Below are 15,265 nucleotides of genomic sequence, written 5' to 3'. Positions count from 1 at the left end.
AAGAATAGGCGGGTCTATTTGCACTACATTTTTTGTAATTGGTAACTGCACACTAATGTATATTGTTACTGTTTACAATGTCAAAAAATACCTCAATAAAATTGTCTGCTAAAAAAAAAATTCATAATGAGGTAGTGGGAATAGTGCAATTTGGTAACAAGCTGATGAGAGTTTGGGCATCTTTCACTCATGAATAGGCCCAAAGTTCCATTCAAGGCAAGAGACAACTGGGGCCAATCTCTGGTCAGAACAGAGCAGAACGGGATTGTTTTGGATTCCACCCTGTCCTTTTTGGCAGATTTTCCACCCACCTTCCATGGCAAGAATATTTGACAAGAGACGATTCTCGGGCTGCCCTTTATGTCCATAAAGAGCCTCCGTCGAATAAAGGCCTTTTAAAAGATCTCAAACCATAACCAAAGAAAAGTGAGCAATCTCATCGAGGTTCATGATCTTATCTTGACTCGAGCAAAATGATCCCTTTTGGACATGAAGACGGCTGAATATTAATGTTTGATCTGGATGGGCCAGATGAAACCGGCGCTCTTTCAGCTTAGCTCCAAATAGGGAAATATCACGCCCTCATAATTTGGGAGGTGGGGTGGGTGAGTGGTGGAAGAACAGCTCCACTCTTTCCATTCTTACACCAGCTGAGCAGGATCAAAAATGTTTGAGCGCTACAACTTTGCTGACCAGTTATATTATAAACAAGTATGGATTAAGCCTTGAACTCTAATCCGGTTCAGCATTTGCAGAGGTAAAGTTGAACAAATAAAAGGTAACAGTAGAGATCACATAGACATTCACATTCAATTCACAGATTACACAATGAAAACAAATACAAAGTAGGTACAAACAGCACGTTTATTCATTTAATTGGAATCTACACAGCACTTTGGGAATCAGTTATTCATAACTGTGTTAGTGAGAGCTGCGCAGTGGCGCAGTGGCTTAGCCCGGCTGCCTCACGGCGCCACGGTCCCAGGGTCGATCCCGGCTCTGGGTCCCTGTCCATGTGGAGTTTGCACATTCTCCCTGTGTTTGCGTGGGTTTCACCCCGACAACCCAAAGATGTGCAGCCTAGGTGGATTGGCCACGCTAAATTGTCCCTTAATTGGAAAAAATAAATTGGGAACTCTAAATTTATTTTTTAAAAATAACTGTGTAGTGTATCCAGGTTCTGTGCTATGGTATCCATACATAAACAAACATTTAAAAAAGCTCAAGATTTGCAATGGCATCTATTCTAATAAGACTAAAGTTCTCCAACATACAGGAACGGCTACATGTTGCAGTACTTAAAGGGTCAAACAGGAGTACAAAGTAAATTATAATAAAGAAGTCAGGAAATGCTACAAGGAATGTATTTTATATTGTTGCAATAATGATATTGTAAATTCTCTATTAATATGTTAATATAACACATACTTTCATTTGATAATTAATAGTATTACAATGTTTAATTCTGTTCTGGAGTACTCTTCACATTGTACATGCGATACTACCAAATTAGTGACATTCAAAAACATCTCCAACTACCCTACTTGTTGTTTTAGGTCCCCTTATATTTGGGGAAGTATTTCATTAATAGAATCATTTGTTGTTTGTCCTCCACCCACTTCCACTGTCACACATTAGAGCAATTACAGCCTTAGGGAATAATAAACTCATTGAATTACTATGTGATCCATTTGAAAAGCAATTGCTGAGACACATCACACAGATTGTCTCCCTTACAATTTCTGTGTAATCTTTTTAAATTTCCTCCCATGCCCTCCTCTAGTCAGTTAAGCAGGAAATGTTGGTATAACTCAATGTAAAGAAAGGAAATTGAAAATATTTTTGTACGTAAAAAGCTGTTCATGTCAACAGTGAAAATATATTTCAGACTTTATAACATTTTCCCAAATTGTGCTACATTTTTAGCATTGGTACCCTTTATAGGCGCACCAAACCTAAAAGATTAAAAAATTTGGCGTTTAGCTGGCTGTACTAAATGTGGACTTCCATTTACAGGAAACAGTTGCCAGTCCCATCATCTCTTTTATAACATTAGAAATGTCACTAGCAGTCACTGGCTGGTGAGTGGAGATCGGCACACACATTTCAGTTTGCATGTATATTGCATTGCTTTCTCCAATTCAAGGTGATCTGTGACAAAGCATGGGCTGCCTGAATTCATGCACTATCTGAGTCACCTGGAAGTAAAATATGTTGCTTCAGGAGCCTGGCCCTCATGCCCTTCTGGTTTATTCTCCCATGTTTCTGTGCTCAGGTTGATGCTCATCAGAAACTCTTGTCAATACAGAGTAAGTGGCAACTTGGCAGCAGTTTGTAAGAGCCACAATAGGATGCAGTCAAGTAACTTGTGGTCATCAGCTTCATGCTTTTGAGGAATACTGGCCGCATAGCATAAAACAAGATGAAACAACCTTTCAAAATACTCCTGAGAGATGACTTCACTGCAACTGGGATATTAAGTACAGATCATCTTTAACAGGAACAGGCTGTGAAACGTTACAGTGCCAGACAAAATAAAGCAATTGCAATAACCTCAGTCAATACAGTCTTTAGTCCAATGTTCTTCACAATTTTAATATGTCAACAGTGATTTGTGCATTAATACAAGACACCAGGGGTGGGATTCTCTGATCCTGAGGCGAAGTGTTGATACCGTCGTAAACGCCGTCCCCCCCAGGAGCAGCGATTCCAAGCCCCTCAGTAGGCCAGCACGGCACTGGAGCGACCCACGGGTCAAATGTGTGCCACGGGTCTGCGCATGCACGCTGCGACCGGCGCCAATGCACGCATGCGCACTGCAACAGGCGCGATTGGGCAGTGGCTTCGTTCTCCGCGCCGGCCCCGACACAACATGGCATAAGGATACAGGGGCCAGCGTGGAGAAAAAGAGGCCCGTAGCCCAGGAGGCCAGCCCGCCAATCGGTATGCCCCGATCGCGGGCCAGGCCGCAGCGGAGGCCCCCCCCGGGGTCGGACCCCCTCCCCTCCCAACAGGCCCCCCCCCCCAGATGGATGCACGCCGAGGTCCCGCCGGGTAAGACCACATGTGTACGCCGCCGGTGGGACTCGGATTTTTCTAGCGGCCACTCGGCCCATCCCGGGTGGAGAATCACTGCCGGGGGGGGGGGGGGGGTTCCGCATAAAGCAGCCCTGACGCCAATGGCACCGATTCCCCACTCTCTGGAGAATCGGCGGACCAGAGTCGTGGCGGCGTCGCGTGATTTGCGCCCGGCCCAGTGATTCTCCGGCCCGGCGTGGGCTGAGAGAATCCCGCCTCTTATGTTATCACCAATTCTCCAAGATGTCTTCAGAACTATATTTAACCAAACAAAATAAATTTTACGACCTCTCACGCTGGCGGGATTTTCGATTCCCGCCGAAATCATTGGAGTTTTGAAGGGCTTGCCACATTTTACCCCCCGCCCCCAGGGGACCTAAAATCCCCCACTTAGTGAATTTCTCTCATCGTCTCAATCAAATTTGCCTCCAAGAAGATTCCCTCCAGATTCAATGTAGGAATTTCAATTCCCGGGTGGCGGAGAATTCCTGCCACGGCGGGGGCGGGATTTTTGGCGGGCCCGGGCGATTCTCCGACCCTGCGTGGGGTCAGAGAATTTCGCCCCAGATCTGCAATTGTACAATTGGGCGGGATTCACCCCTACCCGGTGGGGCGGGGGGTCCCAGCGTAGCGGAGTAGCGCAAACCACTCCGGCGTCGGGCCTCCCCAAAGGTGCGAAATTCTCCGCACCTTTAGGGGCTAGGCCCGCGCCGGAGCAGTTGGCACCACGCCGACTGGCGCCAAAACCGGCACCAGCGGCCTTTGACGCCCGGCGCATGGGCTGGCCGAAAGGCCTTCGCCGGTTCGCGCGTGCGCCGGTGGTGACGTCAGCGGCAGCTGCCGCTGACGTCACCACTGGCACATGCACGCTGGGGGATTCTCTTCCGCCTCCGCCATGGTGTGGGCCGTGGCGGCGGCGGAAGAGAAAGAGTGCCCCCACGGCACTGGCCCACCCGCCGATCAGTGGGCCCCGATCGCGGGCCTGGCCACCGTGGGGGCACCCCCCGGGGTCGGATCGCCCCGTGCCCCCCCCCCCCCCCCCCCCGTCCCGGGGGCCCGCTCGCGCCACCGATCCCGCCGCCACCAGAGGTGGTTCAAACCTCGGCGGCGGGAGAGGCCTCCCAGTGGCGGGACTTCGGGTGGAGAATCACCGCAGGGGGCTCGCCGCTCGATGTGGCGCGATTCCCGCCCCCGCCAATTCCCGGGTGGCGGAGAATTTCTGCCACTGCGGGGGCGGGATTTTCGGCGGCCCCGGGCGATTTTCCGACCATGTGTGGGGTCGGAGTATTTCGCCCCGGTATAGATTATACATGATACATCTTTTCTACAAAAAAAATGCCAAACTTTGTTTCGAAACCATTATGATAGGTATTGCCAATATTTGTTTGCAACCATCAGAATGAAGCAACTTTCATCTACCTGCCAGCCTCAGAACCCCAGGGAAAGCATTGAAACCACTGCATCACCTAATGCAGGGACCAAGGCAGAACTGCCGATATTTTCATTGGCACTACACAATCAACTGGATGCCAGTTATTTCCCCTTGATTATCAAGTGGTGAACAGCTTTTCAACGCTCAACGGATTCGGCGGCAATGCCAGGTTTCCCGCAACAATCGCAATATCAGATGGAAACAATACCATCAAACTTCCCCCCAAAAAATGTGATTGTAATCATTTTTATTTGTTAATTATTTTTCCCAATCCAATGGTTGCATAAATTATTATTAGCAATTGGCTAGTTTCATCTTAACTTGAACCTTCCCACGCCTTCAGATTTACCACCTGTTCTTTCCTTTCTACCCACGTAACACCTCGGACCTTTCCCTTTCATTCACCCATGCAGTGATCGTACGATTGGTTTCCAAACTCCCAATTGTCCCTCCTCACCCAATCCTAAAGTCACTCCCGAGCCATAAGGCTAATATTACACCCCGCCTTACTACTGGATACAGCGGCAGTGGTGCCATCAAAGTCCCACTCGCCACTGGACAATGACTCATCGGTTGAGAAAACAGGAGAGACCAGGCCTTCGCGAAGCATTGATTAGAAGCAGAGGGAAAGAGTGGGAATACCACAGAAGGCATTTTATGCGTAGAATTTCCAATTTGTATACGCTGGTGCTTATTTCATTCAAGAGAGCCTGCAGAGCCAAAACAAAAATGTCTTTCTTTTCTGATTAGTTTTAATTTTAAGAGGAGGGAACACATTTGTTTCTCCTTTCACATTGGTAAGCACTTCTGCATCACAGCGCCAGGGAACCGGGTTTGATTCCGACCTTGGGTGACTGTGTGGAGTTTGCACATTCTCCCAGTGTCTGCGTGGGTTTCCTTCAGGTGCACTGGTTTCCTCCCACAGTCCAAAGATGTGCAGGTTAGGTGGATTGGCCATGCAAAAATTGCCCCTTAAGTGTCCAGGGATGTGTAGGTTAGGTTACAGTTATGGAGATAGGGCGGGGGAGTGGACCTAGGTAGAGTGTTTTTTCAGGTAGTCGGTGCAGACTTGAAGGGCTGAATGGCCTCCTTCTGCACTGTTGGGATTCTATGATTCTGTTCCATGATTCTATGATTCATGGGATGTGACGATCACCGGGAGACATTTGTTGTCCATCCCTAATACTCTTTGAAATGACTGGCTTGCGAGCCTATTTCAGCGGGCAGTTAAGAGTCAACCACATTTCCATGGCCTGGGGTCATTTGTAGGCCAGAATTCCTTTCCGAAAGGATGCCTTCCTGAAAGTGCATTAATGAACCAGATGCATTTTTATGACATAAATGCCATTACTACAACTATTTTCAATTCCATTTTTTTTTCCAAATTAATTAAACTTAAATTCCCGAGTTGCAATGCTGAGATTTGAACCTACATCCCCAGAGTATTTTACAATTACATTATGCCACAATCTCCCTCTGTCTGGGTAAGGTCACAGTTGGAGGAAAGCACAAGAGGTAAATCACAGTGAGAAAAGAGAGAGGGGGGCCAGGGGACGGTGAGAAAATGCACACTGTCACGGATGGATTTGATAATATTTGAAATCTTTAAAAGCTGCATGGTAGCATGGAGGAATAATGTAGTAAAATCCCAACTAGTATATGGGATGAAAACAGAAAATGCCAGAAATACTCATCAACATCCCAGGCAGCATCTGTGGAGAGAGAGAAACAGTTCATATTTCAGGTCGATCAATACCGTTAGGAATGAAACAGGTAAGTAGGGACGAGGGGCCCATGGCAAGGAGACACGTCATGCCGACGGGGGGGTGGGGAGGGGCGAGGCAAAGCCAGCCCCCTCCCCCCTGGCAGAAACACCCAGAACGGAAAACAACCCAATGCCCTAGGGCCCGCTCCAGGTGGGAGGCCAGGCCCCGGCACGAGGGAACGGGAGTACTGGAGAGGGGAGAGGGGAAGCGGGACAGCAACCTCCGAGAGGGGAGCCACCGTGCTAGCAGGAAAGCTAGCGAAGGGGGCGCGCAACAGAGCAGGGCCGCAGCGCACCCCCAACAGGGGGGAAGGCGCCAGGCAGGGGAGGGGGGGGATCACCCATCAAAGGTGGGAGAGCAAATGGGGACAGGAATGGGGGAGAGAGGGGCAATGGAGGGGTACACAGGGGTATCCCCGAAAGGGATAGAGCGGGGGGGGGGGGGCACCCGGGGGGCGAGAGACCAGGGAGGGGAAACGCAGGGACGAAGGGACAAAAGAGGCCAGTAAGGGAATAGGGCCACAAAGTGCCACAGGCAAGGGCTCGAAACAGGGAACTGCTGCAAGCACCCACCCAGTACGGTCTGTGGGTGAAGGGGCCCCCCGGAGTGCAGGGGACTACCCGCGTGGCGGACACAAAGTGGACGGCCATGGCGGGTGTCCCCGGGACAAGGGGGAACCCCGGAGCGCAGGGACCCGACCGCATGGGGAGAGCAGTGATAGTGGACATCCTGGACGGCCCCCTAACATAGGGAAACCCCAGAGGGCAGGGGCGCGTCCACCGGACAAATATGGTTAACCCCACAGGAGCAAGGGGGCAGAAGCCCCCCACCAGAATAGTCACCTGGAACGTAAGGGGACTTAACGGCCCAGTGAAGAGATCTAGAGTCCTCACCCACCTTAGAAACATGAGGGCCGACATAGTCTTCCTCCAAGAGACGCACTTGAGGGAGCGGGACCAACTGCGGGTAAGAAAGGGCTGGGTGGGACAAACCTATCATTCCTGTTATGGGGCAAGGGCCAGGGGGGGTGGCGATCCTGATTGGCAAGAGGACAATGTTTAGGGCGACAAAGACGGTTACGGACCCAGGGGGACGGTATGTCATGGTCAGCGGGGCCCTGGATGGGGCGCCGGTAGTTCTAGTTAACGTGTACGCGCCCAACTGGGACGACACGAGCTTCATCCAAAAGACCATGGCAGAAATCCCGGACATAGCGACGCACCGACTAATCATGGGGGGGGACTTCAACTGTGTACAGGACCCAACGACGGACAGATCAAACCCCAGAACGGGGAAAACCTCAAACATGGCAAGGGAACTCAGCCACTATATGGAGCAGATGGGAGCAGTAGACCCCTGGAGATTCGCCCACCCGGGGGAGAAAGAATTCTCTTTCTTCTCCCCAGTACACAACGTGTACACCAGAATTGACTTCTTTGTGGTGGGGAAAACGGTGCTTCCAGAGATAGACAAGGTGGAATACTCCGCAATTGTGATATCAGACCACGCTCCACACTACATGGATGTGCGGCTAGAGACGGGAAGGGCCCAGCGCCCCAAATGGAGGTTGGACGGTGCCTTACTAGCTGACAAGGCCTTCAGCGAAAGGATAGCGCAGGCCATAGCGGAGTACACTGAGATCAACCAAAACGGGGAGGTCTCACCCTCCACGTTCTGGGAAGCGCTTAAGGCCGTACTAAGAGGGGAAATCATAGCCTACAAAGCGCAAAGAGATAGGGAGGAAAGGGTGGCTAGGCAGAAGCTGGTCGACTCCATACTGGAGGTAGACCATAAATACTCCGAGGCCCCGACTGTAGAACTCCTGGCGGAGAGAAAAGAATTACAAAGGAACTTTGACCTGCTCTCCACCAGGAAAGCAGTACACCAACTCCGCCAGGCACGCGGGGCCCTATACGAACACGGAGACAAAGCCAGCCGCCTGTTGGCCCACCAGCTGAGAAAGCAGGCAGCCAGCAGAGAAATCGCGCAAATCAGAGATACCAGAGGCACGTTGGAAACAGAACCAGAGAAGATTAACAAAACCTTCAAGGCCTTCTACCAAGAGCTGTACACCTCAGAGCCCCCAACGGGGAAGGCTGGGATGAACCGGTTTCTTGACGGACTGAACATACCAGTTGTGGGAGAGGGCAGAAAACGGGATCTGGAAGCACCACTAGCACTGGGAGAGATCATGGACAGCATTAGCTCCATGCAGGCGGGGAAGGCGCCGGGACCGGACGGATTCCCGGCGGACTTCTACAAAAAATTTGCGACAGCGCTGGCCCCGCACATGCGGGAGATGTTCACAGACTCGCTAGCTAGGGGCACGTTGCCACCCACGTTAGCACAGGCCTCAATCTCGCTGATACCTAAGAAAGACAAAGACCCAACGGAATGTGGGTCATACAGACCCATATCTCTGCTGAACGCAGACGCCAAAATACTGGCCAAAATCCTAGCCAAAAGGCTAGAAGACTGTGTACCTGAGGTGGTCACAGAGGACCAGACGGGCTTTGTCAAAGGTAGACAGCTGACCGCGAACATCAGGCGCCTGCTGAACGTGATAATGACCCCCTCCGGGGAGAGAACACAAGAGGTGATCGTCTCCCTGGACGCAGAAAAGGCCTTCGACAGAGTCGAATGGAAATACCTCATAGAGGTACTGGAGCGGTTCGGGCTTGGAACAGGGTTCACCGCTTGGGTAAAGGTCCTGTACAACGCTCCCATGGCGAGTGTACAGACCAACAATACCAACTCCCAATACTTCCAGCTGCACAGGGGCACCAGACAAGGATGCCCACTGTCCCCGCTGCTGTTCGCACTAGCAATCGAACCGCTAGCAATCGCGCTCAGGGCAGCAAAAAATTGGAGGGGGATCCGAAGGGGAGGTAGAGAGCACAGAGTCTCACTCTATGCGGATGATCTGCTCCTCTATATCTCGGACCCACAAAGCAGCATGGACGGAATCATCGCGCTCCTGAAAGAGTTTGGAGCCTTCTCGGGCTACAAACTCAACATGAGCAAAAGTGAGATCTTCCCATTACACCCGCAAGGGGGGGGGGGGGCAGCACTAAAGGGGCTGCCGTTCAAACAAGCCCGACATAAATTCCGCTACCTGGGGATCCAAATAGCCCATGACTGGAAAGGGATCCACAAATGGAACCTCACCAGCCTGACGGAGGAAGTTAAAAAGGACCTGCAAAGATGGAACACACTCCCGCTCTCCCTCGCGGGGAGAGTTCAGACGATCAAAATGAACGTACTGCCCAGGTTCCTCTTCCTGTTTAGATCCATTCCGATCTACATCCCCAAGGCCTTTTTCAAAGCGCTGGACAAACTCATCATGGCGTTCGTATGGGGGGGTAAAAATGCTAGGATCCCAAAGAAGGTCTTACAAAAAACAAAAACCAGGGGAGGGTTAGCCCTCCCGAATCTACAATTCTACCACTGGGCAGCAACAGCCGAGCGAGTAAGGGGATGGATCCAGGAGCCAGAAGCTGAGTGGGTGCGTGCGGAGGAGGCCTCCTGCATGGGAACCTCCCTCCGGGCCCTCGCCACGGCAGCACTCCCATCCCCACCCAAAAAACACTCCAGCAGCCCAGTGGTGACAGCCACCCTCCAATCCTGGAACCAACTGCGGCAGCAACTTGGCCTGACCAAAATGTCGAACAGGGCTCCCATCTGCAACAACCATAGGTTCAAACCAGCACTGACCGACGCCACCTTCAAAAGGTGGAGGCAGGACGGGGGACACTGACAGTCAGGGACCTATACACGGACGACAGGATCGCAACACTGGACGAACTGACAGAGAAATTTCAGCTAGCTGGGGGGAACGAGCTACGGTACCTGCAGCTCAAAAACTTCCTACGAAAGGAGACAAGGACGTACCCACAACCGCCACGACAGACACTACTGGAAGACCTACTGGACGCAAGTATCCTAGAGAAAGGGAACTGTAGTGACATGTATGACCGACTGGTAGATAGGGACGACACCGTACTGGACGCAACAAGGAGGAAATGGGAGGACGACCTGGGGATGGAGATCGGGTGGGGACTCTGGAGCGAAGCACTGCATAGGGTCAACTCCACCTCCACGTGCGCAAGGCTCAGCCTGACGCAACTAAAAGTGGTACATAGAGCCCACTTAACAAGAACCCGTATGAGTAGGTTCTTCCCGGAGGTGGAAGACAGATGTGAACGGTGCCAAAGAGGCCCGGCCAACCACGCCCACATGTTCTGGTCCTGCCCCAGACTCGTGGAGTACTGGACAGCCTTCTTCGAGGTAATGTCCAAAGTGGTGGGAGTGAGGGTGGAGCCATGCCCGATAGTGGCGGTCTTCGGGGTTTCAGAACAGCCAGATCTATTCCTGGGGAGGAGGGCGGATGCCCTTGCCTTTGCCTCCCTGATCGCCCGCCGTAGAATCCTGTTTGGCTGGCGGTCAGCAGCACCGCCCAGAGCTGCGGACTGGCTGTCCGACCTCTCGGAATCTCTCCAAATGGAGAAAATCAAATTTGCCATCCGAGGGTCGGACGACGGCTTCCACAGAACGTGGGAGCCATTCATGCGACTGTTCCGGGACCTATTTGTGGCCAATGTACAAGAGGAAGAATAGTCGGGGGAAGGTAGCGGGAGGGGGGGGGGGCTACAGGTTCGTTACGGGGGTTCGATGGCTAGCTAAGGCCCAAAACCAAGCTAAATAAACATGTTGAGGGGGGGAGGGGGGGGGGGGGCGCGCAGTTACTACTACGAAGATGCTTACCTGTAAATATGTGTGTTAATTTTTGCGTGTTTGTTTTTGTTTGTTTTTTTTTTCTCTCTCCTAACAATTTGTAATTTGTTCAATATAAAATACGAAAACTGAATAAAAACATTTATAAAAAAAAAAAAAAAAAAAGGAATGAAACAGGTTTTAGGCAAGTACTGATGCAGGAAAAAGGGTAAGAGAGAAAAGAGAAGGAAAGGACAGTCATAGGGTCGATGGCGAGAGATTAAACGACAAATAGGATGATGGTGCAAAGCTAAAGAAGATGGTAATGGAACAAGAAAGATGGGTCCAAATGCAAATGGGTCAAACAGAATCATTACCAATATCTGCTGTCTGAAAAATTGGGACAGAGGTTATGATATAAAATTGTTGAACTCGGTGTGGAGTTCATATAGTGCCTGATTAAAAGATGAATTTCTGTTTCCTGAGCTTAAATTGAACTTCGTCGGGGTGGGATTTGGTGACTGATTGGAGGGGGGAGGAGGTCTCTGATGGGGTGTCTTACGGGGTTTTGTTGGGGGGGGGGGGTGTGTATCAGGTCACCCTCATGTGTGCATGCTGTGGGGGCGGACCTGTTATTCCTGCGGGGGCGGGGCCCATGGGAGGATGCCCCGCCTCTCCAGTGGGAGGGAGGGGGGAGAACAGGATTAGTGTAGTGGGGGGTGGGGGAGGCCTGCCAACGGATCACAGGACCAAGCCATCCTCTCCAAATGGTAGCTCGATACCAGGATTCTAACAAAAGTCCGGCAAGCTCTCTACGATGCACACATTTGCATTGTTAAGGAGAGAGACACATGCCTGGGCCCCACTCCCAGCGCCTGCAGAGACCAGTCTCGAACCGCTGGTGGGAGCACGTAGCCTCCAGAATAGAGGAGCCCGGCCAATGTTCTGGCAGGAAGAAGGTGGGAGGAAGTACAGTCGACGAAACTGTGAGATTCAGTGGGCTTATAGTGAATATTGGTTAATAGCCTATCCCCACAAACACATCAGAGAAGTTGAGGAAGGGAAGAGCTGAACCAACAATGGTCCATGTGAAGGTGAGGGAAGTATGGAAATTAGAAACAAAGTCAATGAAATTTTCCATTTCAGGACAAGAGCAGGAAACGTCACTGGTACAGCCAATGTACTAGAAAAAGAGGCAACGGATGAGGAGGACTGGACTATTCCACGTAGCCAAAAGGCAGGCATAGCTAGGACCCATATAGGTATTCATCCATCGTGACACTTATTATTTGTAGGAAGTGAATGAAGTCAAAGAAAATGGTGTTCAATATGAAAACAAATTGAGCCAGGCGGATTAGGCTGGGGGTGGGTGGAGACTGGTTGGGCCTCCGTTCATAGAGGAAGTGGAGACAAACGTGGAGGGAAGGTGTCGGGGTGGAAGTTTGGAGAGATTGAATATCCATGGTGAAAAGGAGACAGTCAGGACCACAAAACTGGCAATTGTTAAAGTGACGGAGAGTGTTGAAAGCATCACAAACATAGGTGAGAAGAGAGTGGACGAAAAATAGGACATGGGAACCTTGCTATGCAGTCAGTTCATCAAGTACCTCTGCATGCCAACAATTATGATTTCACGTGATTACTGCCTGGCAGACAGAAATAGTTTATAAAAGTGTCACGTTCCGAAAAATGGCTTATTTAGCTTTCCCCCAGTTGTGTTTTATATTCATTCAGCTGAGCCATTGTGATGCTGCTTCCACCACAGACAATGACTACTATTGACTGTAGGTCCTGTGCCAACCATCTCTCCTTCTGTAGTCGCTGTATTACTCCACTGTAAATGGCAGCTAATGATGCGCCACAGGCTGGTTCAACCAAAAACCTTTCATCATCTGCAAAAAGAACCAATTGTTCACAATCAGGTCACAAGCTCTGATTTAACGATCATCTCAGGCCACTGGCCTAGTGTGAGAACAAGCCTCAAAGACAGCATCACATTCAGCATCATATTCAGTGTGGACCTTCTGGCTATTGAATAACGTCCTGAACTGTCTTTAAAAAGTATATAAACCAATATCAAAACTGTGATTTTTAAAACAAAAATCCACTTCTTCCACTTGATTTTGCATTACAGCATGAAGAATCATTTTCATCAGCTGTCAAAGAACTTGCAGCATCAGCAAACAGGCATTAAAATGCAAACTGTGTTCCCACCCACTGCCCCTATTATGTCTCTTTCCTGGTTGTGGACTGGACAGAAGGTAGTAGCTGACTGAAATCCAAAGAGCACACAATATTTACAATTAGGGTGACCAATGTATTCAAGTTCAATATGCGAATAGTGATACTATACATTGACCAGAGAGCCAGAAGTGTACTGGTATACTCACTGGTATTTCCAATCATAAAGCATATTATACATGAAATTACAAAATGTGATTCATCACCATGACTTTTACTCTGTTTTGTTACTTTTACTTAAAATCTAAACTGTATTTTCTAATTCTTACTTTCCACGACATGGTGGCTGTCTGTGTGGAGTTTGCACTTTCTCCCCATGTCTGCATGGGTTTCCTCCGGGTGCTCCGGTTTCCTCCAAAGATGCGTGAGTTAGGTGGAATGGCCATGCTCAATTGCCACGCGTCTAGGGATGTGTAAGTTAGGTTACGGGGATAGGGCGGGTAGGACGGGAGAGTGGATCTGGTTCGACTGCACTTTCAGAGGGTCAGTGCAGACTTGATGGGCCGAATGGCCTCCTTCAGCACTGTTGGAATTCTACGATTTTATGATTAGAGCCCTGCTCATTTTCCCTCTCATTCATTTATCCTTATCCGTAACTGATTCTCCATGTTATTCCTTTCCTCAGTATCTTTAATTCTTTCACTCAGGATTTTCTGGCCCCGCCTGCCACCGGGATCGTCCAGTCGCGCCGGTAGTCAATAGACCTTTGGCTGGCCTGTCGCATCCCCCGTGGCGGGTCCTGCCACGACAGGGCCAAAGAATCCCAGCTAATTGTCTTTTTCCCTTTATCTTTCATACGCTCCCATTCTCTAATTGCCTCTGTCTCTCTTATTGCCACCACCCCTTTTTATTTCATACCTCTTTCTCACTCCTGGCCCTGGTTTCTCTCATTGCTTCGGTTGGTGGTTATAGCAAAACACAGCAAAACAATGGCAGGAATTCTTTGGGCCATTGTGATTCTCTGTTCCTGCTGGCAGCGCACCCCCTCCTGCAAGTTTCCCAGCGGTGTGAGGTGGCTTCGATGGGAAATCCCATTCACAGGCAGCGGGAATAGAGAATCCCGCTGCCAACAAACGGCGTGCCACCGAGAAACACACAGCCGGGGTACCGGAGAATCCCGCCCAATGTTTGTGAGGATGAATCAGTGATTTTTGGGTGTTTTGTGTTTACAAAGGCTACACTTATCATTGAGTATTAAAGCTTAATAGAGCCACAACGGATAGTATCAAAAGCGCTATTCATCAATGTTTCTCCAATAACCTACTCATGCAACCTTACCAAAATCCCCCAGAAAACGGACAACTGCTTTTGAGATAAAATTATTGAAAGATGTTTTAAAAATAAAATAGTCACTGTGGGGTGAAAGGAGGACAGGAAGCACTTCCTTAAAATACAGAATTTATTTTTCAGAATTGTGAAATCTTGGTTTTGGGATCCAGCGTGACCTTTTTGATAACCGTGTGACGAAGAAAAGATCCTCGTTCTGGCTGTGCCATCCAGGAATAAATAGTTAGTTTTGCTCACTCAAAACTTTTAGATTAGTGAGGTCAGAATTAACAAAGGAACATTTGTCTCCTTTGTGATTCTGCATTTTTACACTGGGAAGGAATGCATAGCTGGATGGTGAGGAAACATTTGTTTCCACAGAGGAGCAACACGCAGCTTGTGCGATTTTGTGGTGCTCCTATTCTACAATAAAACACTGAAAATAATATCACAATTTAACAGAAGTATAAAACCTGGCACAAGTATCAATCCAGTTTGGGTGTCAAGTATTCTTTCTATTTAACATCAACACCCCCCCCCCCCCCCCCACCCCACCACCTCACCAAAAAGAAATGTGGTTGACATTTATAACAATAAGAGGATTTTGTTTAAAGGAAATTGCATCAATTTCCCACATTGGAAAAAAGCAGCTCTCATTATTGCAATAGGAAACTCTCAGGACCAATTCACCAGATTCTGGGAAAAGAAACTGATTTAATTTGACATTTGATGCCTTCATTTAATCAGAATGTACTGCAAGGAAGGTTTC

The 15,265-nt window shown here is 49.5% G+C and overlaps 1 protein-coding gene and 1 long non-coding RNA gene across 8 annotated transcripts in view; one reads left to right on the top strand and one right to left on the bottom strand.

Annotated features, from left to right (window-relative positions):
- Positions 1-15,265, top strand: part of LOC119962722 — a 78,845-nt gene that overhangs the window by 60,823 nt on the left and 2,757 nt on the right. The gene's annotated exons all lie outside the window — the stretch shown is intronic.
- sdsl (serine dehydratase-like) overlaps positions 11,190-15,265 on the bottom strand; it is a 40,668-nt gene continuing 36,592 nt past the window's right edge. For all 7 annotated transcript variants that reach the window (XM_038790647.1, XM_038790656.1, XM_038790673.1 and 4 more), the window contains one exon: positions 11,190-12,881. In XM_038790647.1, coding sequence (XP_038646575.1) covers positions 12,688-12,881 — 194 coding nt within the window. In that variant the 3' untranslated portion in view covers positions 11,190-12,687. The remainder of the gene's footprint in view (positions 12,882-15,265) is intronic.

Source organism: Scyliorhinus canicula, chromosome 1, assembly GCF_902713615.1.
Source record: "Scyliorhinus canicula chromosome 1, sScyCan1.1, whole genome shotgun sequence".
In the NCBI taxonomy this organism is placed as follows: domain Eukaryota; kingdom Metazoa; phylum Chordata; class Chondrichthyes; order Carcharhiniformes; family Scyliorhinidae; genus Scyliorhinus; species Scyliorhinus canicula.
The sequence above is the reverse complement of the archived record's forward strand: the minus strand, read 5'-3'. Positions and strand labels throughout refer to the sequence as shown.